This window comes from Fundulus heteroclitus, chromosome 16 (genome assembly GCF_011125445.2).
Source record: "Fundulus heteroclitus isolate FHET01 chromosome 16, MU-UCD_Fhet_4.1, whole genome shotgun sequence".
NCBI lineage: Eukaryota > Metazoa > Chordata > Actinopteri > Cyprinodontiformes > Fundulidae > Fundulus > Fundulus heteroclitus.
In genome coordinates this window covers 16,885,187-16,912,226 of record NC_046376.1, presented here as the reverse complement: position 1 = coordinate 16,912,226, position 27,040 = coordinate 16,885,187, and the positions used below count along the sequence as shown (strand labels likewise).

The 27,040-nt window shown below is 37.8% G+C and overlaps 2 protein-coding genes across 3 annotated transcripts; both read left to right on the top strand.

Moving 5' to 3' along the window:
* The first annotated feature begins 345 nt into the window (after window positions 1–345).
* On the top strand, window positions 346–17,717 carry atp13a1 (ATPase 13A1). Its single transcript, XM_012871033.3, has 25 exons — window positions 346–873; window positions 2,705–2,794; window positions 3,871–4,134; window positions 4,243–4,398; window positions 4,686–4,755; window positions 4,852–4,958; window positions 7,272–7,401; window positions 7,530–7,585; window positions 7,699–7,825; window positions 7,917–8,054; window positions 8,135–8,255; window positions 8,383–8,540; window positions 8,780–8,955; window positions 9,034–9,144; window positions 9,251–9,376; window positions 9,476–9,584; window positions 9,675–9,868; window positions 10,630–10,726; window positions 10,818–10,999; window positions 13,755–13,869; window positions 13,974–14,170; window positions 14,318–14,460; window positions 14,844–14,955; window positions 15,059–15,202; window positions 15,298–17,717. The coding sequence occupies exons 1-25, from the start codon at window positions 520–522 to the stop codon at window positions 15,406–15,408; spliced, it is 3,588 nt and encodes a 1,195-aa protein (XP_012726487.2). The 5' UTR covers window positions 346–519; the 3' UTR covers window positions 15,409–17,717.
* A 440-nt stretch (window positions 17,718–18,157) lies between these two features.
* Window positions 18,158–25,135, top strand: LOC105931989 (kinetochore-associated protein DSN1 homolog). Of its 2 annotated transcripts, none has more exons than XR_004932995.1 (11): window positions 18,158–18,234; window positions 18,407–18,443; window positions 18,542–18,776; window positions 18,879–18,952; window positions 19,449–19,521; window positions 19,622–19,703; window positions 19,815–19,871; window positions 19,986–20,057; window positions 20,157–20,266; window positions 24,427–24,514; window positions 24,628–25,135. XR_004932995.1 is itself a non-coding variant. In XM_036148505.1 (11 exons), exons 1-11 carry the CDS (start codon window positions 18,203–18,205, stop codon window positions 24,705–24,707), a joined length of 978 nt encoding a protein of 325 aa, XP_036004398.1. In that variant the 5' UTR covers window positions 18,158–18,202; the 3' UTR covers window positions 24,708–25,135. The 2 variants fall into 2 exon arrangements, 1 of the variants encoding a protein (XP_036004398.1); XM_036148505.1 differs by having other exon boundaries at window positions 20,157–20,304.
* The last annotated feature ends 1,905 nt before the right edge of the window (window positions 25,136–27,040 follow it).

Sequence of the window (27,040 nt, the reverse complement as noted above, 5' to 3'; positions counted from 1 at the left end):
TAAAGTGGGTTAAAAAATAATTGTATTTTTTGTATTTACATAAACCTTCCTCTTTAACAGAGTCACGCTTTGTAAAAAAAAAAAAAAAAAAAAAAAAAAGCACAATTGAACAAATTAATTTAAATTTATTGCACTTTTAACCCCATTATTCTCCTACCTATATGTTTTATTTGTATGCTTTTACTTTTACCAGTCTTTAATCTATTTATTTTGAAATAGCCATACTGCCAGAACCTGAAATATTCGTTGCATTTTAATAACCTAAATAAGGCATCTAGGGAAAGAAAGGGTGAAAAAAAAGAGCAAGCTGCGGGACGCTGATGCCGTCTAAACGTTACGTGGCTTTGCGTGTTTGCGTATGCGGAAGCAACGGTCAGGGAACAGTAGAATCGACAGACTGGCGCTCAAGGCTGGACACAACAAACCGATTCGTGTGTAGAATCGTATTTTTTTTACCGGCTACTGCGAGACCGGGTGGTGGCGGATGGTAGAGGGGGCCAAGTGAGGGATTCGGATACGATGAACGACGCCAAGAAAGACGGGAGTATGGCTGCAGGAAGAATCAGAGGACCGGGTGAGCTGCAAATGGCCCCCTCTGTTAACCACAACCAGAATGATAGCGGCGCCGGTGATGAGCTGGTGAGCTCGGTGACGCTGTACAGACGGAGGCCCCGGCTGCTACATGGCACTGTCCTCCCGTTTCTGGCTTTTCTCTACCCTGGTTGGGTGTACGTGTGGTTAGGGGTGTACGGTGCCTCCGAGTATCCAGAGGCAGGCCTCCTTGCGTTAGCCGCTATCGGGATCGCGCACGTCCTCACGGCACTCTCTGGCTACTGGTCCGTGCACGCGCATTGCTGGCTCACTTGTTCCAAGGTAAACACAAATTACAATATATATATATATATATATATATAAAAAAAATGTGTGCAGGTGTTTTTTTTTTTTAGCAAGTATTGAACAAATAAACCCAACCTGACTCCTTCCTCCTTTCTTAATATCTCAATTAAAAAAGAAGCAATTTCTGTATAATGACATTGTCACCAGGCTGTTAATAGGACATCTCAAATAACATCTGCATTAGTACTGGTTGTAATTTGATCCGCATCTCTACAGCACATATTTTGTTCTAAACACTAACTGTGTAAGACTTTATCTATACCACAAATATCTATGAATCAATTGTTTCTATTCAGAACAAATCATTAGGATGGGCTATCGTTCAATCTACAGGGAGCATTAGAGTCATCTTTAACCTTATTCTTTTGGCGACAAAAAAAAGTTTATTGGGATTTTATTTCCAAATATCCATAAATACATTATTTCAAGCTAAAATGATCATAAAATGTTGATAAATGTTCTGATTAGTAAGCACACACTTGGTGATAACCCATGAATAGCTAGGTTATTAGTCTTTTATAGAATTGTGTTTTGAGATATTAGAAATTTTGACGGTAGATGCAAATAATGACTACCTGGATAGCTGAAGTACTCATTACACTTCAAAGAACTGAATAATTAACATCTGTTTTGAAGATACTCCAATATATAATCAATTTAATTGCTTTAAGAACCTGTCAGATCATTTTGTGAGTCAAATAGTCATGAAGTACCTGACTTTTTAAACTTAAAATTGTTGTTCTCTAGTGGTTAGAGCAGGGCGCTTGCTTCCCTGGTTTGAATCCCACAGACTGTCCCTCTGAGTTTCTGAACAAGACCCTTGGCGCCGCACGGTGGCAGTCCTCTGCACCCTAATAAGATGGGTTAAATGCAGAGGACAAGTTTTGCTGGAATGTACAAAGTTACAATGACAAATTAAGAAGACTATTAATTTAGCCATGAGAAATCTCAGCAAAGCTCCAGCTCCAAGGCGTGTTGATTTTCTCAAACTTTCTAAAACAGTTTTACAAAAATTATGATGTTCCATAATATTTGGATCTATAACAAAGGAAAAGGTTGTGTTTAGATTGACATAAATTAGAAACAGTTCAGCAGACACTGAACTTTTTATTTGTCTCATAAGCTAAACCTCTTGAACTTTTTAACTCCAGTTATTTAAGATATGATCTCTAATGTAACTGTCTTCACATGGCAGTGTTTCAAAGCATGCAATGAAATTAATCTTTTCAGGAGGAGTTATAATCATGCAAAGGATTGTTCAGGTAGAAGCACCTCTATCGGTTTAATTTCAAAACACAATAGAAAGCGAACCTTATAGAGATGGTTGGCGTGACTATTGCGTTGTTTTTTAATGACCATTGTGCCAGGAAAAGATAAAATCACTAATAGCATTTCTATCCCTTAAAAATAAGGTTTTGCCAGTTTTCTGTTGCGTTATTCATGCCTGAAACTTTGACCATACATATATTCTTCAAAAACGTCCCTGGTTACCAGTTTATTTGGTCTATTAAAACAATGAAACCTGATTTAAGCTGAATAGAATATTATGCATTGTCATTATTCTAGGGAAATAGTAGCAATTTTGTCATCTTTTGTCTTACAATAAGTGATTCATATCCAACAAATGTTGCAGGTAACCCTTCTTGCTTTGCTGCATTATTGCACCACCGTGTTAAAACATTGTATCAAAAACGACATCACCAAATGCTAGATGAAAAGATTTGTGTTTTATCAGTGAAGTGCCCTGCCAAAACGTATGAATTTATCATCTGTTTTTTTTTTTCTTTCTTTCTTTGAATAAACACAGGAGCCAGACCCCAACCTGGCTACGCTGGCAAAGGTCATTCCAACCCCCAACAATGGTTCTGCTGAGCTTGTCACACTACAGAGGGAACAGGTTTGTTCACATCTTTAGTGACTCGTTTCCCCATCTTGTCATGATTGGAAATCTGTTTTAGATTTTTACTGATATCTGCCTAGAAAGCTCAAAGTTTATGTGGCAAAGTTTGTGAAAGCCAAGCCTGCCATGACCGTCTATTACAGGTCTATGTTCTTACAAATTGATTACTACTGATACGGAACTTGCAAGGTTAATTTAGATTTCGGCTTTGACTCTTGTTAATTATTTGAATATGTATTTTTGGCCACTACAAATGTCAGTGTTTCCCTGCTGACAATATTGTTTATTGTTTATTGCTTATAAAGGACCAGCTAGTTATCCCCGACAGAATTTGTATTGCTTGTGTCGGGAGTGTGGGATCCAACGGGATAAATGCGTCCTTTGTCAGTTTTTTTCTGTTTTTACAACTGAGAAAGGACGAGTTGTTTACTTCACGTGGTGCCCCGATTACCTCAATATACTGAGAACGTTTTCCCAATATAAATACGAGGATGATGATCTTATGTTTAAACTGGATTACTATAAGCATTAACGCTCAGTGCACGGCTCTATGGTCATTTTCAGATGTCCTACAAAAATACCATTTGCTTTGATTGTCACTAATCACCAAAAGTCTGTCTGTTGGAAACAAAAATCCACCTTTCCAAGTATAAAACAGAGGGCTGCTTTATACTTGGAAAGGACATTTTTGTTGCTAGATGGACCCAATGAATTGACAAGAAACAGATCTCAAATGTAACAAAATTGAAATTTAATAAAGTTATGCTAAAAAATATTACAAACTCTGGCAGATCTAGATGTTAAAGAGATTTTCATTCAATCGAGAAGTAGGGAGGAAGAAAGGCAGGTAGCCCAATCAAAATATAGCCATGTATAGATTTACACAATAGAGACAGAAACATAAAAAGAGAGACAGAAAAATGGACAAATAAGAGAAATGTTAAGAGACACAGAAGACGGCTGTAGTGGCCCACAAAATGTCTTGGGGGAACACTGAGTGTAATTGTTTTATGTGGATATTTTTAAAATGTTTGTTCTGTGTTTTTTTTTTTTTTTTTTTTTTTTATCAACAGGATGAGAATGGGGAAAAGATCTTATATTTTGAGTTTCAAAAGATCCGTTACATCTTTGACTACAAAGAGAAGAAATGTTTCCTTCCGGTGGCATTCCCCATGAACTACCCAATGGGCTATTTCCAGTCATGGCGCGGATACCAGGAAGAAACGGAGCTCAGAGTTGCAGAAAAGCGATATGGCACCAATCGTGCAGAGATGGTGGTGCCAGATTTTCTGGAGCTCTTCAGAGAGAGGGCAACAGCTCCTTTTTTTGTCTTCCAGGTATGCCTGTTTTTTTTTACTTCTTGTCATTGAACTGGGTTTATTAGGGGGAAAAAAATTCAAGATTTTACATCCGTGTGATGTTATCTGCCCTCTGCCATTCATCAGGTGTTCTGTGTGGGGCTGTGGTGTCTAGACGAATACTGGTACTACAGCGTTTTTACTCTGTTCATGCTGGTTGCATTTGAGGCCTCCCTGGTCCAACAGCAAATGAGAAATATGTCAGAGATACGCCGCATGGGGAACAAGCCCTACATGATCCAGGTAAACTTGATCAACTTTAAAATCTATTCTGTTGCTAATTCTATTCTGTTGCTAATTTAAAGTCAAGTATCAAGACAGTGGATTTTGTTTGAAGTTACAATTTTGTGGATGTAATTATCAGGCAATTTGATAGACTTGAGTGACAATGGCATTGGCGTCTTTAGGGGGGCTTAGACCTTTATAACATATTTTTTCCAAATATTAAAGCTTCAACCTGTTTCCCATTAATAAAGTGTGGGTCAAGGCTCATATCGAGCATCAAAATAAGTGGATGTACTCTTTGATAGGTGTATCGCAACAGGAAATGGAGGCCTATTTCTAGTGATGAACTAGTTCCTGGAGATATTGTCTCTATTGGTAAGTGTCCAGTCCCAAATGTCATGACTTCACCCTGCAAACCTTACACTGACTTAGTATGTGTGTGTGTTAAAATTTGTGTTTTCTATTTTATAGGACGCTCACCCCAGGATAACTTGGTACCCTGTGATGTGCTGCTACTAAGGGGCCGCTGCATTGTGGATGAGGCCATGCTGACTGGAGAGTCTGTTCCACAGATGAAGGTAAGTAAATAATATAGTTATGTGGCAGAAGTATTTGCCTCCATAAATATTTCTAATGTTAGCTTCACCTAAATGTTTCAGATTATCAAACAAATATTATCAGACAAAGACAACCTGAGTGAATAAATACAAAATGCAGTTTTCAAATGACAAAAGTAATCAACCGCCTCGTTAAATGATAAAATAATGTGATTAGCCAAACATTTGAAAAGCTAAGTTAAACTAAACTGCTCATACCTAGACCCGGTTGCTGTCACACCAGTAGAATCAAGAAGTCACTCAAATAGAAACTTGTGCCAACATAAAGTAGGCATAAATCATGCCCTGTGGTGTACATCCCCAAGAGTATTTAACCTACCAAAATTACTCTAATTAGTAGTAGTTCCCACTACTATTAAATGTGGCCGTCATCAGACTTCTGTCTGAACTGTTCAAGACTGCAAAGCAACCTGCATGCACAGATAAGAGAAGGAGACGTCACAGAGCAACACACTGTTTACAGAAGTAATGGTGAAGTGTTCAATAAAGTTTTCATTTAAAAAAACAACAACAACAAAACAACATGAATACAGACCGGTATCTCTCCTTATTATTAGAGAGCTGTTGAGCAATGAGAGCCGACAGTATTAAGACCACATCATAGCAAGATGAAGTAAGGTAAGAAGAAGGCAGCACAGCTATTAATGACGGTCTTTTATGGAGCGCTGACTGCTGCTACTGTGTGTTGATGTGTAGAGAGAGACAGGAGAGTGACATGAAAGATGGATCAAATACGACATGACCGTTCAGACAATGGACGCTTTGAAAAAAATCCAATGCATATCCGAATTGGTACCACATGTGATTTTTCTTTTGGGGGGGAGGGGGGCTGAAAAGATTGGAATTGGGCTGTTCACACTGCCATGAAAAAGACAGATATGGATCACATGTGGGCAAAAAGGTTGTATTTGGGTCACATTCCCCTGCAGTGTGAACGTAGCCTTGGTTCAGTCAGTGTTCATGATTCAAGATTGAGAAAGAGACCGGGCAAAGATTTCATCTATGGGAGAGTTTTTAGGTAAAAAGCTAATGTTAATCAAAAAGAATCAAAAAGGGCCATCTCACATTTGCTAAAAGAAACCTTGATAATTCCCAAGACTGTAGGGAAAATATTCTGTGGACTGATGGGATCAAAGGGGACCTTTGTCCCGTTACATGTGATGTACAATTAATACAGCATTTCTGAAAACAAACATGACGCTGACGGTCAAACATGGTGGTGATCGTCTGATAATCTGGGGTTGGTTTGGTGCCTCAGGACTCGGATGACTAGCTGTAATTAATTAAAACATGAATTATGCTCTGTTCCTGAAAATCCTGAAGGAAAATCCGGCAATGAATTTGTGACCTTAAGCCGAAGGGCATTTGGCTTATGCAGCAGGACAATAAAGGGATGGTTGTGTTTCAGTGGGAACCGTATTAATCTTGCAATCGGAAAGTTGTGGGTTTGATTCCAGCTTTCTTCCACCACTTGTCAACGTTTCCTACTTTGCTCTTAATCCCAAATTGCCTACCAGCCGGCATACTGATATGTGAATGTTGTGAGTGCGGCTATGAGAATGAAATTTGTTGCGTAAACTCTGGTTAAGTGGTTAGCATGACTGGAAAAGCAATATATAACTTCAGTCCATTTACCCAAAGTACCCCATCCAGTCCATCCCTGACAGGCTCCTCTTAAAAAGACCCAAAATTAACATTTTAGAGTTTCCACATAAAAATTCTAACTTGGATCTAATTGAGATGTCGGATGATCTTAAATATGTTGTCCATGCCTTAAACCCAGTGTGGCTGAATTTTAGCCATTAGCTGAATTAAAAACAGGTAAAAGTTGGGTTCTCATTGGCATTAAGAAAGGAATTCTTAGTTCTACACAGCCGGACGGGACATGTTAAAAAAAACTGAGAAAAGAGGGTCAAAATTCCTCCACAGCGTTCGCTCCACTTATCGCAAATGCTCAAAGCAAGTTTTCAGTGCCAAGAGTTACTGAACTAGCTATGAGCTTAGAGGGCAATTACTTTTTCACATAGGATCATGTTCGTTTGGACAGCCTGTCTTAATTAATGCGATCACCTTTTGAAAACAGCCTTTTTTTATTTATCTTTGTCTGATATTAAAATTTGTTAGAGGATCTTTGTTTAAGTGTGATAAAAAAACAAAAACAAAGAAGAAGTCTAAGTGGGGGTCATGGGGGGTACTTTTGTTATATGGATTTTTAGTAGTGTTGTGTAAATTAAACCTCTTTTTTTAACCCTCCCTCTAAAACTTTGTGTGCAGGAGCCAGTAGAGGACTTGGATCCAGAGCGAATTCTGGACCTTCAGACAGACTCTCGCCTGCACGTCATTTCAGGTGGAACAAAAGTGGTCCAGCATACTCCTCCTTTAAAGGCCACTGCTGGACTCAAACGTAAGTGCTAATCCCTCAGTCTTTTCATGTCTCAACAGGGATATTCACAGGCATTCAAGAATGTATTTATCAATACTGCGTGTCTGTTCTGCTGTACTTAACATCTCAAACTTTTTCCATTGTTGCAGCTGTAGACAATGGCTGTGTGGCCTATGTACTGAGAACAGGATTCTATACCTCTCAGGTAAGGAACAGGAACATTTTTTAAATGTTAATGTGTATTTTTTTTATCATTCCATTAACAAAAAACTTTTCTGGCCAATATTAATTGGTGTGTGTCGTGACACTGTGCTACAGGGTAAACTGTTAAGGACCATTCTCTTCGGTGTAAAAAGAGTGACGGCAAACAATCTGGAGACTTTTATCTTCATTCTCTTCCTCCTGGTGTTTGCCATTGCTGCTGCTGCATATGTGTGGGTAGAAGGTGAGTTTCAAACTATTGGTTCATTCGTAAGTCTTGCTGAGAGCCAATAAAACTTTCAACCTGAAACGTCTTTTTTTTATCACCTGTCTAGGAACCAAGGATCTCACGAGAAATCGCTACAAGTTGTTTTTGGAGTGCACACTCATTCTCACTTCGGTGGTTCCACCAGAGCTACCAATAGAGCTTTCTTTAGCAGTTAACACATCTCTCATTGCCCTGGCTAAACTTTGTGAGTATGTTTCTGCTTCTGTCTCGTTTATGGAGCTTGTTTCAACCGTCTGTCATTCAATGAAACCTTTTCTGCTTCAGATGTATTCTGCACAGAGCCCTTCAGGATACCATTTGCAGGGAAAGTAGAGATTTGCTGTTTTGACAAAACAGGAACTCTGACGAGTGACAGCCTGGTGGTTCGAGGGGTAGCGGGCCTCAGGTAGACCCGATTAACCACTTCTCCATTTAGCTGCGTGAAATGGAGAAGCAACCACATTACATATGATAATTTTGTCTTGGACTGTAGATATTTACGTCTATTGCCATTTATTTGTTTGCATCCCCAGAGAGGGAAAGGAGGTGATGCCTGTCTCGGAGATCCCTGTTGAGACGCATAGGGTAGTGGCTACGTGTCACTCACTGGTTACTCTGGATGATGGGCAACTGGTGGGAGATCCGTTAGAGAAGGCCATGCTGACTGCTGCTGACTGGACACTTACCAAAGGTGCCTCTTAAATATACAGTACAAGGCATGAGTCTGAGAGGACAATAAATGCTTATGTTATAATTGGGGTTCAGGCAGTGTTATCCTTATATTATTGGACTTGAGTGTCTAGTGACTGGTGTCCGGTGTGATCACTTGAATTTTAAAACTTAGCATTTGATTCAGTGGTTTTTTTTTTCAAGAATAAACAGTACAATGGATACTGAAATTGATTTTTATTTGTATTTTTCTTCAACCAGACGAAAAGGTGTTCCCACGAGGCATCAAAACACAGGGACTCAAAATTCACCAGCGTTTCCATTTTGCCAGCGCTCTGAAAAGGATGTCTGTCTTGGCCTCTTACGAGAAGCTCGGGTCCACCGAACTTTGCTATATCTCCACCGTCAAGGGTGCCCCAGAGACACTCAGAGGAATGGTAACTGCTAGCTCTAAGTTTTTCATGGAGTCCTAAATCCCTTATGCGAAATATGTGTCCTAACACTGCTGTCTATAGTTTACAGAATGTCCAGGAAATTATGACCAAGTCCACAGAGAAATGTCAAGGGAAGGAGCAAGAGTCCTGGCTTTAGGTTACAAAGAAATTGGACACCTCAGTCATCAACAGGTTTTTTTTTTTTTTGGTTTTTTTATCAAAACACTTTATTTCTATTTTTTATAGCGCCTATCTGCTGATCTGATACAAAGTGACTGAAATATTTTGTGCCACGCAGGTCCGGGAGATGAGCCGCGATGCGTTGGAGTGCGATCTTCAGTTTGCTGGTTTCATGGTCGTTTCTTGTCCACTCAAGAATGACAGCAAGGCAGTGATCAAAGAGATCCAAGAAGCATCTCATCATGTAAAAAAAAATAGCCAATGATGCTGATTTTGCGAGCGTACTGAAATTGACAACAATTTCTAACGGTTAATTCTTTCATCTCTTCTTTTTTTTTTTCAGGTGGTGATGATCACAGGAGACAACCCTCTAACTGCGTGCCATGTTGCAAGAGAGCTCCACTTTATCCAGAAAGAGCATACGCTTATATTGCAGCCAAGCCCTAATCAGGGTAAGTGTTAATTTTTTATCACTAAATTTGTGTTTTAACCCCTGACATGCATAAAGGGCTGTGGTATTTATAAATATTATTTTTCCCCAGGTCAGTGGCACTGGGAATCTATTGATGGCACAGTATCTGTTGAACTGCCTCCTCCTTCAGTTTCTTCGTTTGTGCATCAGTTTGACCTGTGTGTAACAGGAGAAGGCCTGGCCAGGTTGGGCTATGATCCCCACCTACTCCACATGCTGTTACCACACATACAAGTATTTGCTCGAGTCAGTCCAAAACAGAAGGTAGGTCCTAAAGCAGCAAAAGCTATGTTTACATGCACAAAATTTCAGGGTCGGATTGAAATGAATTTGGATAAAAAAAAACATAAAAATAATTGGATTGTACCGTTTATATATCAGTTATTCCAATCATAATATGTGTGTATATGCACCTGGCTTTATTCAAAATAGAACCACTCTGACACGCAAAGTTTTCAAATTTCCATTTAAAAAAATGCAGACAAATAAGTACTCACACCTTTCCTGAACAACAAAAAATAGCAAACAAAGCGGTAGTGTTTGAGTTCTAATCGCACATTAGCACAAGGTTCTAATTACGGTTGAAACGTTACTGAATAAATAAAAAATTTTGAGCTCTTTTAATGTTTCAAATAGAAAGGTTGGATCGGGAGCACAGACAGTTTTGCTTCCCGACGTATTTCCGCCACTCATCAACGCAGAAATACGTCACGTTTACGTTGGGCATACATGCGCAGGTCAGTTTGTCACATTCAGAATAACTTGATCCTGACAAGCATTTACATGCATGTCGATCGGATTGTAAATCGGCATAAAACACCACTCATTCGGAATACAGTTGAGCTTAATCGGATTACAATATTCCGATGTTTACATGACGCATTTTTATTCCGATCAGCATTTTATTCCGATTACTTTTGTCCATGTAAACATAACTACTGTCATGGGAGTTCCAATTTCTGCACTCTCTTCCTACTTTAGATATAAGAAGCTGTCTAAAAGTTTATTGATCTTGTATGTTTTAGGAATTTGTAATCACCAGTCTGAAGGGGCTCGGCTATGTGACGTTGATGTGTGGTGACGGCACAAATGATGTAGGGGCTCTTAAACATGCTCACATTGGTAAGTAATTTCAAATGCATTCAAAAGTACTAAAAAGAAATGTGCCATTAATCCCTCCAGATGTGAGCCATAATGTTTTGCTCTCTCACAGGGGTAGCCCTCTTGGCCAATGCCCCTGAGCGGTTGCCTGAAAAAAAGAAGCGCAGAGACAAGGAGGTGGCAACCTTAGACTCCAGGCCTGCACCACCTGTTAGTTCTGGTGTTAAGCTGAGCTCAAGGGGAGCCAGACATCGGGTCATGGCCCAGAGAGAGGAGCAACTTGCGGCACAAAAGGTGTTTTACTTTATCATTTATTGAAAGTATACATGTCTTCTTCTCGAAACAGGATGTCAACATCGTGGTGATTAATGATACCCGCTGTCCTGCTCTGATTTGTCACCCTCTGCCTCGTTACAACTATACAATTGATACAAAAAAAATCTCGCTGCCCTATATTAATATTGGAACGTCTAGATAACAACTGGGATGTCTTAAAATATAAGAACAGGTGGCAAGACCTAGTTTTTTGCTAAAAATATAACTCCACATGCCCCAGAATAACATTTAAACATTTTTATATATTGGAGTTTTCAAGGTAAAAATGAAGACTGCAGTGACTAACAGTAGAGGAGTGAAGAAGAGTGTTGTGACAGGTTTAATTATTCGTTAGGTGGAACACATAAGAATTATTAATAAACACAAGTTTATGTTTTCAAGACCTTATATCTTGTTGATTATAAGGATTTTCTACTCGCAGCTAATGACAGCACAACATTTAAGATTAGAATATTCTATCAAACCAATAGAAACATTATTTATATGGAAATTTGGACTTAAAGAAAAGTATGTATAATACCCATTTAAAGGCTGTTATCTTCAAAAGGTATTTTTAATCTGACCGATGAGGAATATGCGCTCCTATGAGGAACACATATTCTAATTTATTCTAATTTATCTAATGCTTTGAGTTCATAGCAAACTTTGATTCTAGATACTGGGTCAGTTATCCAGCTCATGTAATAAAATCTATATTTCCATCTAAACAACAATGATTTATTGAAAAGTCCCTTCTTGACCTACATCTGTGGTTTTTCCGCAAATAAACCATTCAGCTGTAGTTTCTTAAAGACCTTACCAACTTACCACCTCTTTACCTGAAACCTTTTATGCTGCATTGAATTAGTGTCACCAAATATACTGCCCAAAGAAAATGTAAGGAACCCTTTTTATATCAAGTCAGTTAAACTTCTGGGGTATTGATCTGGTCGGTTCAGTAGTAGAGGGGGTTGTTAATCAGTGCCGGCTGTTCTGGTTAATGAAATTAACAACAGGTGCACTAAAAGGGGCAACAAAGAGATAACCCCAAAAATGGCTATTTTTGAAGTGGAGGCCACAGACATTTTTTTCACTCCTCGGTTCTATTGGACTATTCAGTAGTTTTACATCTGACCAGGGTCAGTATCGCCACTGATGACATGAGGCGACACCTGGACCCTACAGAGGTTCCATAGGCAGTGCAACTCCATCAGGATGGCTCATCAATACATGAGATTGCCTGAAAGTTTGCGTGGTGTCTCTCAGCACGGTCTCAAGAAACTGGATGAAATTCCAGGAGACAGGCAGTTACTCTAGGAGAGCTGGACAGGGCTTTCAGAGGTCCATAACCCATCAGCAGGGCCGGTATCTGCTCAAATGTACAAGAAGGAACAGGATAAGTACTGCCAGAGCCAAAATGACCTCCAGTAGGCCTCTGGTGGGAATCTCACTGCCATAACCATTAGAAATAGTCTTCATGAGGGTGGCCTGAAGGCCGGATGTCCTGTAGTAGGACATGTGTTCACTGCCCAGTACCGTGGAGCTTGACATCCATGGAGGGATGTACAGACCTGTACAGGATAAATAACGGCCTCCTGACTGCCATTAGGTATTGGGATGAAATTCTTAGACTCATTGTTAGACCCTTGCTGGTGCAGTGGGTCCTAGGTTTCTCCTGGTGCGTGATAATGCCCGGCCTCTTGTGGCAAGAGTATGTAGGCAGTTCCTGGAGGATGAAGGAATAGATACCATTGACTGGGCTCCATGCTCCCCTGGCCTGAATTCAAGAGAACAACTCCAGAACATCATGTTTAGGTCCATCTGACGCCAACAGGTTGTACGTTAGACCGTCCAGGAGCTCAGCGAAGGCCTGGTCAGGATCTGGGAGGAGACTCTGATATTGTTAGGCATACACACAAGCACACGAGGGCCATACAAACTACTAAGTACCCTTTAGATACATTTCAGCCAATTGGACCAGGCTGCTGCATCAGTTTTTCAGTTTCACTTTCTGTGATTTTGGATTAAGCCCTCTCTTGGTTGATCATTTTTATTTTCATCAAATGATGGGGGATCTTTTGGTTCTTAACACATAACCTATTCCAAATCAGTGTCCAGCAATATTGTTTAGTTTTTTTTTTCAGATGAGATCTGATGTGTTGTTAAAGTGTTCCTTTTATTTATTTATTTATTTATTTATGCTTTTGAGCAGTGTGTAGGCCTGTTACATGCATAGAGGGTCTGAACGCATGGTACTTAAATAATTAGCTAACACTTAATTACATATTGCGTACAGGCATACTGAGATATAATGTGCAGCTCTAACATGCACAACATTTTTATAGTTAAACCAGCTACAATTTTTGTGATAAAAGTGAAGAAAGTGAACAGATTTAGAGTAATATAAGCCATCAAAGAGAAACTAATTTGTAGTGTAAGGAAATCCAGTGTAGAACAGATCTTGCCTATAATAAAAAAACTTTCTATTTAAGTACAGCAAAGATTGCCTTTGCAATTCAATATACTATAGATAAAGGTCCTGCAAAAAATTAGCTTCACGAACACACTTATTTGTTGTCACAGAGCTATATTCACATTTTGCAGTCTGTAACTCCTTAAAAAAGCATTTCCCTAATATAATGTGTCTATAGTTGGAAAAAAACACCATCTGCAAGTTACACTTTAACATGAAGAAACACACACTACTCTAACCACTAGGCTTTCTCTGCAACAGGAAAGGATCAGTCAAGTCCTACGAGAGCTTGAAGAGGATCAGATACAAGTTGTCAAGCTTGGTGACGCATCCATTGCTGCCCCCTTCACTTCAAAACTCTCCTCCATTCAGTGCAGTGAGTCACAGGTTTCAGTTCTTAGTTGTTTGAATGGTTTGCTGAGATTCATACATAAAACTGGTGACCATCTCTTGGACTCATTTTTTTATTTTTATCCCCAGTTTGCCATGTAATAAAACAAGGTCGCTGCACTCTGGTGACAACACTCCAGATGTTCAAGATTCTTGCTCTGAATGCGCTAGTGCTGGCCTACAGTCAGTCTGTTCTCTACCTCGAAGGAGTCAAATTCAGTGATTTCCAGGCGACTCTGCAAGGCTTGCTTTTGGCTGGATGCTTTCTCTTTATATCTAGATCAAAGGTTAGAATTTGAGATATTAACTGTAAATTTAACAAGTTACTGTTGCTTATTGTTCTAATCATGCACATTTTACATGTCTCCTCAATTATTTCTTTATGTGGAAAATCAGACAAATCAGGATTTTTTTTCCCCCTCCTTTTTTTGCAGCCTCTGAAAACGTTATCTCGAGAACGGCCCTTACCAAACATCTTCAACCTGTATACAGTGTTGACTGTGCTGCTGCAGTTCGCTGTTCACTTCTGTAGTCTTGTGTACCTTTATAAAGAAGCACAAAGCAGAAGTCCACCAAGGTAAGCAAAAGTACAACAGAGTCAGACAAAAATCTGCTTCCAAGACCATGTATTGCAATGATGGCATAGAATTATTTCAGTTTTTTTTATTATTTAGACATATTCAAGAACGCATTGTTTACTGGTATCACTTTATGTTGGATATTTTAAGATTGTCTCAAAAGAAATATAAACAACTTTAGATGGCTTAAAATGTTTACTATTTACTGTCTTTTTTTTTTAGATTTTGCTTCTAAAACTTCAAACAACTACAATCGCTTGTTTTATTATTTAAAATAAATGTTGTTGTTTTTTTTAAAATGCATAAATAATTTTCAGTACTTTTTATAAGTGACACTTATATATGAATAGATTACATTTTTTATGTTTCCTTTTTATTACAGAGAGGAGCAGTTTGTAGATCTGTATAAAGAATTTGAGCCCAGTCTAATTAACAGCACTGTGTATATAATGTCCATGGCCATGCAGATGGCCACCTTTGCCATTAACTACAAGGTACGTTTTCTAAATGCTACCATTCGTGACTAAGTATTGTTATTTAAACTAATATTTATAGTATTTATTATTTACATAATGGATTCCTCTTTGTGTCCAATAGGGTCACCCATTCATGGAATCTCTCAGTGAAAATCGACCACTACTGTGGAGCATCGCACTTTCAGGTTTAGCGATCGTTGGACTTCTTTCTGGTTCTTCTCCAGAATTCAATGAACAGTTTGCCCTCGTAGACATCCCGACTGAGGTGAGCTAACGCTATTTTACCATGTTTTGTTTTATTTGCCTTGGCATAATTGACACAATAAGTGTGTGTAATATTTTCTGTATACTTCCTTGCAGTTCAAGTTAATAATTGCCCAGGTTCTGGTGGTGGACTTTGTTGCTGCTCTCCTTGTGGACCGTGTCCTGCAGTTCTTCCTGGGCAAAGGAACTCTCAGGCTGCCTTCTTGAACTCAGTGCCAACAGCAAATGCTGCCCTTAATAACCAAACTGTAAAGGGACAGAAGACTTTGGAAGAGGAAGAATATTACAGCTGTTGTTCCAAACACAAGACAGCTGAGATAGTCATGGCATGTAGGACTGTTCACTCTGTGTATCCCTTTTTTTGCCCTACTCTTCTCCTCCTAAACTCTGTGGGTCTGTTTTTTTTCCCGATTTGCTTTGTTTTAACTCTCATGTTTTTTTATTACTGTCCATTTTTCTACATTTCTCCTTTGTTTTTCCCCTCCCCACTCGTGCGAAAGGCCATGAAGACAGCAGTATTGAGTGGAGTTTCCGATTGTGCTAGCCAGAGTGAAATCTACAGGCACAAAAAGGGCATTCTCTGAGAGAATTGCAATAGTGTTTTTGGATTTTTTTCCCCCTCCCTTGTTTTTGTAAAAAGTGAAAAAGAAATTTAACAGACTTATAAAGATTTAAACTTAAAAATTATTCACTTTGTCTTTATGTGATTTTATTTTCTTGTGAGAATGCAAGGGTGTCATATTGGTGATAATCCTTCCTTTTCCTGGGAAATGGTGAGTTTGGGATGATTGAGATAAGAGAATACAATGTAAATTTACGTGGAAAAATGATTATTTGTCAAACTGTCTATATCATGGGAGGCACCATTCTGACCAAAAGATATGCTAATATTTCTTTAAGCATGAGGGATCTGAATTGTCAGAAGCTTCTAAATTATGAAAGCTTCCAATGCAGATTCCAAACTTTTCTGTAACAAGAAATGCATATTTTAGCTGTAAAAAGTTTTTACTTGTATATTTATTGTATAAAAACTGGAAACATTTACTAGCAAGTGAGTCAAATTAAACTTTGGAGAATTTGGATCAAAAGTAGTAAAACAGAATAATAATGAGGGAATTCTTGTTGGATGCATATGATTGGTTTATACCACTGGACTAAGGGCAGCTATTAACAAAATCTTTATCAGTTTTAAATAATTATACTTGTATTAATTGGTCATTTTTGGAGTTATGTAAATTCGTTGAATAGTGTATGCTAGTGTTTTGGTGCCATAACTAGACATTAAGGGATATATTTTAAATTATTATTTTAATATACAGTCATATTCAATAAATTAGAATATAATTGAAAAGTTAATTTACCATATTCACAAAGGAAAACACATAGAATAACATAGAATGATGTTTTAAAGCCATCTGTCAATTATTATTATTTTTTTTATCCCACTTCCATCTAATGAAAATACACCGTTTAGGATTAAAATATTGCATCAGACCAAAAAAAAAGCAGCATTTTTATGTTGAAATAGGGGCTTAGAGAAAAAGTATGTTTATTACAGACTTTAAGGTTGTTGTTTTTTTTCAAAAGGTACTTTTAATCTGACAAACACACCTCTTAAAAATGCAAATTCTAATCTATTGAATATTACTGTATTTTAAAGATACCTAATCATTGGGTAAACTTGAAAAGTATTGGCACCATCCAAATTCAGAGAGCAAAACAGAATACCATCTTGGTTTAATCTTCACAATTTTACATATTGGCAAAGAAGTTTAAAAAGGGTGTAAATTTTCCTTACTTGAAACAAACGCAGAAAGAAGTTCCAAGAAGACTTCACGGAGGGAAGAATAACTAAGGGTTCTGCCAACATAGTTAAATATAATGAAACTGATGAAAAACAGGAGTGTAAAGCAAAAAGGAACTTGAGGGTATCTATGTCGTAAGATTATTTGGCATGCAAAATTTGGCTAAAATCTTCTAAAACCCTGCAGTTGAGTGTTTTATGATGAAACTAACTTGACGATTTGGGAAAAAGTTCACGCCACAGTGAAACATGGCGTGGGCAAGACTATGCTCATGGAGTTCCATTTCATCAAATTGGAAGTGGGGCTTTTGATAAGGTGGACTAAATTAAGAGCAGTTCCTAATATCAGTCAGATCTTATTCAAAACTTTTCAGTGTCTGTTGTAAAGATAAAGATGGATCGTATTTTTCAGCGTCAGTGATTTCAGGCATATAAGAAGATGAATAAAGTAACACCTTCACAAAATAAAATAAGCCAGAGTCCACAACAAATTTTGACAAATAGTTTGCGGGCTCACATAAGGACTATGGAAAAGATTTGGAGAACCTTTCCAAGATAAAGTGCGGAGATGTTGCAGAGTCCAGATGTGGCATGGTGACAAATACCAGCTCAACCTATATAGGTGCTTCAACAATATTACTTTCATCTGTTGTGTGTACATTTTATGTGTGTAAAATAAATCTCAAATCATGTGTGGAAAATGTTTTGAAAAGATTTATCATGATTTTATTTTGTAACAACACAAAGTCAGCATTTTAACAATTTCACTTACTTATTCTGGTTCTGTTGTCACTGCTTTGGGAAAACTTTTTTGTGTATTTGGAAAGCATGGGAATTTTTTTCATGCAAGAAAATTGAAGAAACAACTTGAACATTGTTTAGAAGAATTTTTGGCAAGCATTTGAATAACTATATTCAAAGAGAAGATCATAATTAAGTTAACACGTTTCACAACTATTATTAAATTACACCCAGACAACTTTTTTTTTTTTTTTTTTTTTTTTACATTACTTGCATATGCACCTATATATTTTTGTTTAAATGTTGAAATCAATTTAAGAGAGAGAGAGAAATAAAATACTTTTTAGCCTTCAATCTTTCTTACGTAACTACATTTCCCATGATTCTCCGTAACGTTAAAGGATGCGTTTGGTCTGTTGGGCGCGCGCGCCGTGAGAGCCAGTATTTGAAATTAAAATGGCGGAAAAGAAGACAGAACATGAAGACGGGTCTGTATTTTGTTTGGTTTTAAACTCCTGATAAAACTTATTTGCGTTAAACAACTGCACTAATGTAATACTGTAGGTAATTTTAAACGAACAATATTGTTGTCATGTTTTAGTGAGAGTTTTGTTTCGCTCTGCATAAAATACATAAGCGATCTGTTTTCCTGTTCTTTAGCTGCGGACCTTCCGATGGAAACGAGACTTCGGTTAAGGTGAGAAATAAACGCGTTTATTGTGGTCTATAGCAGCTGTTATTATTATTTGTTAAAACCCCGAATGAAGAGTTACTGGCTTTGTTTTTCACGCCAAGGACCCCTCCACGGCTAAGAAAAGATGCTCCTCCCCGATTTCCGACTCCGCTCCCCTTCTCAAGTGTTCCCGGACAGACTCCCCATCACAGACGACAGATTCCGGAGAGGAACAGTCAGAGCCGATCAAACTACACACGGAGACAGAAATCAGAGACCCCTCTAAACAGAATAAATCCTGGAGGAGAGCCACCATAACCCGACGCTCCCTCCCCGCTCTTCCCAACCCATATGAGGGTGAGAGACCCTTCCCACCACACCTATTTTTATCCTCACAGTTAAAACACTGGTGTTTAGTTTTGTGCAGGACTGATAACAATTTCAATGAATTTGCTCTAGCTTTGTGCAACAGCATAAATCCATCACTATCCCAAGAAGAGAGACTTGAAAAGCTGTTCGAGGCTTCCATGGAGGTAGGCTGTGTTCAGTGAAGCTGCAGAAACCAAGTGCATTGTGGATTATTTAAACTGTTTTAATTAATTTCCCCCCGAAACCAATTAAAATCCAATGGATCGTGTTTATCTCTTTGTCGGTATCAACTCCTAAACGATTTTGTGAGGATTTGGAGATGTTATGAATGATAGAGAACAATTTTTTTTGTCAATATTTTTTCCCAAATTTTCTCTCAGAAATAGGAAAAGGGGCTAGCAATACCAGCCACAAAAGGAGTTAACAAAATTAGGGTCAAAACAAGTAACTATGACATCTTAAAATCAAAATCTAAAACATGACAAACCTAGTGTAGATAAACTGAACAGAATGAATATGATTATTATAACTTTATAAAAGACACAAGTAGATCCATAAAAATACCAAAAATTTGTAAATAAAGAATACATATTAAATACATTTAAATGGTCACAAATGTATAATAATTTGTGTTTTTAAATGTTTTTATTTTTATTTTAGATGGCACTTGAAAGGACTCAAAATTCACTTGAGTCTGTGCCAAAAGCTTCCCTCGAGTCCTTTAAAAAACAAGGTTAGCAGTTTTTTGTATAATGTTCTGTATTTTAATTGGCTTCCATTTAAATAATTCTTTCATGTTAGGTTTTGTGTTTTGTTTTGTTTTGTTTGTGTAGCTGAAAACATCAAGATGGAGTGGAGATGCTTGACCAAAAACGTAATCCGTGAACCACATGAACTCTCTTCAACTCAAGCAAGGTATGCAGAGCTTTTTTTTTTTTTAAATCTTTTTTTTTGTACTTTACTTTCAGTGTTATTCGTGATGATTCTGTCTTTTTTGCATTTGCATCTCCCTTATTGCCTTGGAAGTTGGAGTCAACCAGCTGTGCAAAAAGCTAAGGAAAATGTCCAGAAAGCAATCAACAGGCAAGTTATTCTCTTCTAGTATCTATATACTATTTATACTTATTTGCAGAATAATTACAAATATCATATGGGGCCCTATATGTGATTTGGTAATGTTTTTTGGTTTTGTCTTAGGCTCAAGACTGAATGTGAGTCTTGGGAGGCACTCCTAAACAAACACAAGAGTAAAGCAGAGGAACTGGAAAAGTAATTTTACATTTTCTTTTCTTTAAGAACTTCTATTACAAGTGAGTGACTCAATTTTGTCTCAAATCTGTGCTAATCATGTGTTGATGTTCACTTTAGGATGGTGGAGATGGGAAAGGAGACGGGCATATCTCTAAACTCCACGACCATTGTCCACTCCTCGCAGTACCTTGTCATACAGAGTAAACCCAACTACCATGATGTCCTATGTAGGCAACGACCCTTGATGCATACTATGGCCATGACTGTATGTTGGATTTTTTTATTTTATTTTTATTTTGTCACTACATATATTTTTAGAAGTTGTAGCCTCTTGCTTTCATACCCTAAGTCTTAAACTGAAGGTCATAGTAATAGTAGGCTTGCAATAGTGTATTTGAAATATTGCTTCCCTGTGCAAAACTGCGACCCATACAATCACCAGCTAATTTACCTTGCTACAAGTGGTTTGGATCCCCTTTTGCCTTCAGGACTGCTTTAATTCTACAAAACGCATTCAACTTTGCTCCACATTGATTTGATAGCATCACTCAGTTGCTAAAGATTTGTCAGCTGCACATCCATGGTGTAAGGAAGAGTATCAAATTTGGTACTTTTATAGGCACCGACCAAATCCCGTCTGTACTACCGGGTACCGATTCACGTAAAAAAAAATCAAACAGTACCATGTTTTAGTGCTTAAACGCATTACTCTGACACTGAGGGAGTGGAAGATGTCCAACAAAGCAAGCGTGGCTGATAGAAAAGGGGTTGAAAGTATGGCTCCACTTTCCAAAATGTGACACAGATTACTCTCTCTGCAATATTTGAGAAGCAAAGTGCAAGAACAGCGGTGGGAATACTTTCAATCTGAGGAAGCACCTGGTCACTGCTGCCAATTTAGTGAATTTTTCACTATATTTAGCGACTTTTCAGACCCAGCAACCTTTTTTTTTTTTTTTTTAAGTGAAATCTAGCGACTTTCCTCTGTGTTATCGGTGACTTCCAATGAAAGTAACAATCGTTCTTCAGTTATTGTCTTGGGAGAACAACAAGCGCTGCTGTGAGCACCTTCCTACTTCTCCAAGCTCTGTCTCAGAGACAGACAGACAGCTGATGCTGCCTCGTCTTGAAACCCGCCTGTAGTCAGAGCAAAGAGTGCAGAGAGGAGAGCCTTTGTTCCCTCATTGCAACCGTATCCCGCCCTGATTTTTAAAAGCAGGATGAAATGTTTTAATATCAATTTTTTTTTTGTTGTTGTTTTGTTTTTCCTTCTCTGAAACTGTTGCATTAAAACAATTACCTGAATTGTATTCACACGCAGTTTCAATCCCGTATTCACCTCGTTCACTCTGTGCCTCCGATGACAGTTGTTTTGGTAAAAAATAGTTAATGTGCTGTGGATTCAGGCAATGTATTAAAATTCATAAATTATTTCAAAAGGTACATTTGTAGATCCAAACACGTTTTATATACCGTGAAAAAAAAAACATGTTAAAGTGAAAAAATTTGAGATTTTATTAATAAACTATTATTTATTACTACATAAACATGACAGGACCTGAGCCAACGTAGTTAGACCCGATTAATATAAAATATGAGGATAATCGCTTCTGCTTAAACTCGATTCATAAACATTAACGCTCAGTACAGCACGTTCTCAACAAATGCATGGCTCTATGGTCATTTTCAGGTGTCCTACAAAATTACAGTTGGCTCCAATTGTCGCACATCACCAAATGTTTGTCTGCTGGAAACAAAAATAACCATTTTTTGTAGATCACATGAATGGATCAGAAAGAAATCCAAATCTAATTAAATAAACCCTCAATAAAGTTACACTCAAATGTTATTCTAAACTCGAGCAGATCAAGATTTAAAGAGTTTCATTCAATCAAGAAGTAGGAAGGAAAAGACGCCTTCAGGATATAACCATGTATAAAGTTACACGATAGAGACAGAAACACAAAAATAGACCGAAAGATGGATAAATAAGGTAAAAATGGAGAGAGACAGAAGCTGTCTGCTCATTTAAAGCTGTATTCTGAGATAGTAATGGAAAGTTAAGTGGAAGGAAAATCTTTGCCCCACCTAGACAAAATTCCTAGGGGAAACACTGCTGTTTATTTGTTTCTTGCTTGTCTCCTATCTTTTTTACTTTCTGATTGTATCTGTCTTTTACACTCTGTGTCTGCAGCCGTATTTCCATCCAATTCTCATTCGAAGTTTCAGCATATTTTTAAAAAGTCCCAGAAAAAGAAAATGCAAATCAGGTGTGTTTCCATCTACTGGTTTGTTGCAAATTAACCAGGTGGCACGAAGCGTTTCTTCATATGTTGACATTATGCTGTAACAAACAGGAAGTAGAGGTTGCTAACTAGCACGGACCATTGATAATTTAATTGAGCGAGGCTTTAATGAATGTGTTGCTATTCTTTTTGACGGATGAGACTAAGAAAAGCTTGCGTCTCTTTGTTGGTCCAAACGCACCCGTTGTTGTTTCCAGCCCTGTTTCAAAGCATTATGGGAACATTCAGGAAGATGCCGACGGTAGAAACAGCTGATCGGTCATGTTAGGTAAATGTTCGCTACATCAGAGCGAATTCGACAAATGTTTCCATCTCCTCTTTAGTACGTTTATTGTTTTTCCAAAAAGTATAAATCCCCTCGATCAAGCGTGAACACTTTTTTTTAAAGAAATTTAGTGAGTTAATTAGAATTTTGTCTTTCCATCAACCTTTTTTTAATGTGATGTTTCAAAAATACGCATTAAAAAGAGTGATAAAAACACGGCTTGTGTGTGCCTGTCTGTGTGAGAGGGAGTGCGTTTCTCTGTCCATATTTTCTCTCTTCTATTTCTCTCTCGCTGTCTGGTTCTCCTCTGCCATCTCGCTCTCCACAGCATGCTCTCTCTCGCTTTTTCTCAGTCTGACAGTAGTATTAAATGGTATCAGCTGATGAATGCTGAACTTGTACAGATAAAAGTTTTAACAATTTTCTTAAAATTCAAGTAATAAGGATAAAGTTTAGTCGTGGGTGAGAGATGGGACATCATCGTACATGGCTGTGAATCCACCACTCCCTCCAAAATAGGCTGCTTCTCGATCTTGTGTTGGTAGGAATAAAAGGTAGTAAATTCAACTCTGCAATTCCTGTATAAACCCTGTTGAAGAAAAGTAAAGTGGATCCAGTCAAGTTTACAAGTAAAATACTACATTTGTAGACTTTAGATCGCATTTTGCTCTGAAACATCAATACGTCATTACCTGCAGCTTCAGCACCAAGCCACCAGAGGATCTCACTTGATACTTGACACCATAGAAAACGAGACATTTATCTAGGAGGTGGAAAATCACATAATTTTATACAATACTTACAGCCTATAAGAACACTACTATCGAACGATGACGCAATCCTCGCTTGATCCGAGTCCAATCGCGCAGAGGAGCTCTGCTCTGAAACACTCCTGGTGGAATAGGGTGCCTGGCAGAACGCACACATTCATTGTAAACCCAGGGTCACACCTTAGGGTAGGGCTGGGCGATAAATCCATTTAATCGATTAATTCAATGTTACAATTTTTTTTTTAAGATTTAAGTTTTGGAAAATCTTGATTTTATTTTGCCAATGCAGTCACTGGGCTTCTGTAAAGAGAACAGCATGCAATGCTGAATATATATATTATGTTTTGGAAAATATATTGTCAAGACGAAACTTTTTTTTTTACCATAATACGAGGCACTTTAACTTACTCATTTACTTATTTTGTTTTTAGTTAGTTTGAAGTTACACAAGTGAAGCCTGTTGTGTATTAACATTGTGTAATCCCACTAGCAGCAAACATTTTGTTATATTTTCATTGTTTACAATGGCCGGGCCGCCATCTTGTTTTACAAGCAAGGGTCTAGTTGCACTTTGAATTCAGGTCAAATCCCAAACAAAATGCTTGACATAAAAGCAAGTTTTTAAAATAATGTATTTTATTTATTTTTTGTGAGACAAAAAGGAGGAAAACAAACTTGATTAATCGGATTTGGTATAATAAAATCAGAGATTTTATTTTTATGTCACATTGCCCCAGCCATACCTAAGGGTAATTTAGAAATTTAGACATGTTGGAGTGTGGGAGGAAGCCAGAGGACCTGGAGAGAAATCATGCATTCAGGGGAAGGACATAAAAACTCCAAGCAAAACGACCCCTGATGGGATCCGAACCCAGGACCTTTTTGCTCCAGTGAAACAGTGCTAACCCTGTATACGCACTTGTATTTAATGTGTTAGTTGTTTATCAGATAGAAAACTCTTAAGCTATAAATCTTTCAAAGCACCAGATCTGATAAAATGTCACTATCATGTTATTTATTTATTTATTTTTTCTTCTCATCTATAGATGGACACCCAGTGTAAAATAATACAGCAGCTACTTGCCATCAAGGACCAATCACAACTTTTAGTAAAAACGACAAGCAGCCAATTAGGTAATGAGTTTGCTCGCCCATTATTGTTTTTGTAATATTTTGACTCATACTGTGTTGATCTAGTGGAAAAACATTGACTGATTTTTTTTTTTTTGTATTTATTTCGCTTCCAGCTGAGGAGGCGGGATTCCAAGACCTGTCGTCAAACCTTCCGAATCTGATGTCGGCACTTATAAAAAAGGCAACTACATAACCAATCTGTCCTCAAAAGATAATGCCTCTGTACGACTTGGTCTAACATTTGTAAAAAGAAAAGGAAAAAAAAGTGCTTTTACATTTTGTCATTTTTGTTTGTTTTTCTTGTCCTGTTTTGTAAAGAAAGAAAGCTGTTAATTTTATGGTTTAAAATCTAACTATTTTTCATAAAGTGGGAAATTATACATGCTTTTAACCAGCAGGTGGCAGTGGCTATCTTTTCACCAATTCATATTAAAGGTGGTGAATTGTCTGAGCAGATTATTCTTTTGGGCTTAATTAAATGCGTTTTTATCTGTAAATCCTGAAACTGTTTAGACCAGTAGCTAATGACTAACAAATGTTGCTAAAACGTTGCCACCTTCCTGTAAATTAAGCTCCCTGTTTGTTGTTAATGAAATAAACTAATAAAGGCAGTCACCTTAATTTATAATGGATTACCAGACTGAGCCAAAGGGTATCACCCTCGGTAACATATGTGGACTATGAGGACTTAAGGGTTTAGACCATGTAGTACATTTTAGGTATTTGACCCTAATCATTATTAACATAAGTATCAAAAATGCAAAAAATAGAAATAAATAAATAAAAGCTCAAAGTTAAATCCCCTGAAAGTGTACGTCTGGTTAGGATAAAATAACCCTGTTTCATTTGGGAATGCTTTTCACAATATACTGTTGAAAATGTTAATATATATAAAAAAACAAGAGTTAAAAGACCAACAAACTTATTAATGTTATTTTTACTTCTTTTCTTTTTCTTTGCCCACATTCTTTAGTTTATACACAACCCCCAGAGGCTCACCCTCTGTCACACTTACTCCTGTTTGGTGCTGCATCCATTGCACTTCATCAGTGTCCCCTGACCATAGAGAAGGAGGCCCCTCCCCCCCCACAGTGACTCACCCCCATCTCTTGCTTGGCTTGGTCACTGATGCAGAACGAAGCTTTGACATTGTACCAGTCAGTCAAGGCTTCATTTGCCTTCTACCAAATCTTTTGGACCTATTGATTAATTAACAAATATGCTTAAATTGGAGCAATAAGAAACCAGATTATTTCCACGCAATACAACTTTGCACTGGAGTTAACAATCCCCCAGTGGCTTGTGGTGGATTTTCCTTGTGGCTTTATTCAGGGGAGCGACTGCACAGCATACGGAGAAGCACAGGGAAAATGTAGGGCTGTGACCATGAGAGTTGCTGGTAAGGGAAGATGGTGCACACAGCGGGATAGATCGATTCTTATTTAGATGAAAATGAGGCTTGATGCTTGTGGGGTGAGAGGAGGGCAGCTTTAGCATCCAAATGAATTAAGGTTTCACACAAATTGTACTTAAGTGAGTCACCAACCATGAAACACAAAAAGTTGAAAACATCACTGACAGTTGTTTTTGCTTTCATAAGGGACATAGTCTTGACAGTGACAGGAAATACTTTTTAAGTTGCTGCTCGGTGAAAATTATGTCATAAAGGTGGGTTTTTAGTGGTTCACCTGTAAAATGCAAGCAATGGGGAAAATGTTATGAGGTGGTTTAGATGTGACGCTTCTCCTTTAACTTGTTTGGAACATATTCACTAAAATCTGATACAGATTATGTTAAAAAAAATAACAAGGAGTTTGACTTCTCAAAAGCACAATCAGAGCAACAACTGTACTGGATTTGCTATATTTGTTGTCTCCAACTTTAGATTGATTAGTTACAGATTGTAGTAGATGGATAGCAGGAGAGTCAGCATAAACCATTGGCAGTTTGGTCATACTCCCTAATGCACACCCATCATCTCCTCTCAGCCTAGCAGGGCTGGCTGCTGCTCTCCTCCACATCCATTCAGTCTGCCATTTGTCTCAGAAAGCTGTCTCTGAGATCTGAGTGATAAACAACATCAGAATTGCCCAGTTTGCAAAAAGCAAGGACACTTGTTTTCAATCTGCTGTCAACGTTTTCATGCTGAGAACTGATGGGATGTTTCATTCATCAGGGGCACAGGATACTATCCCGAAATGCTCTGCTTTGGGACTCCACACTTCTGGAAATTTGGCACAGTTTGCACACACATATGAATGTCGGTGGCTGTGCACAACTTATATACACACTGTTTGCACTAGTTGCAAATAAATCTATACAGCCATATTAGCTTTTTCTGCTATTTATACACTTTTATGATTATCCGGGCTAGATGGGAGATCTGTAGAAAAAAGATATATATATATATATATATATATATATATATATATATATATATATATATATATATATATATATATATATTGCTGATAGATTGGGGTTTAGTCTGGACTTGAGCTGTAACAACCAAGTGTTATTTTCCAC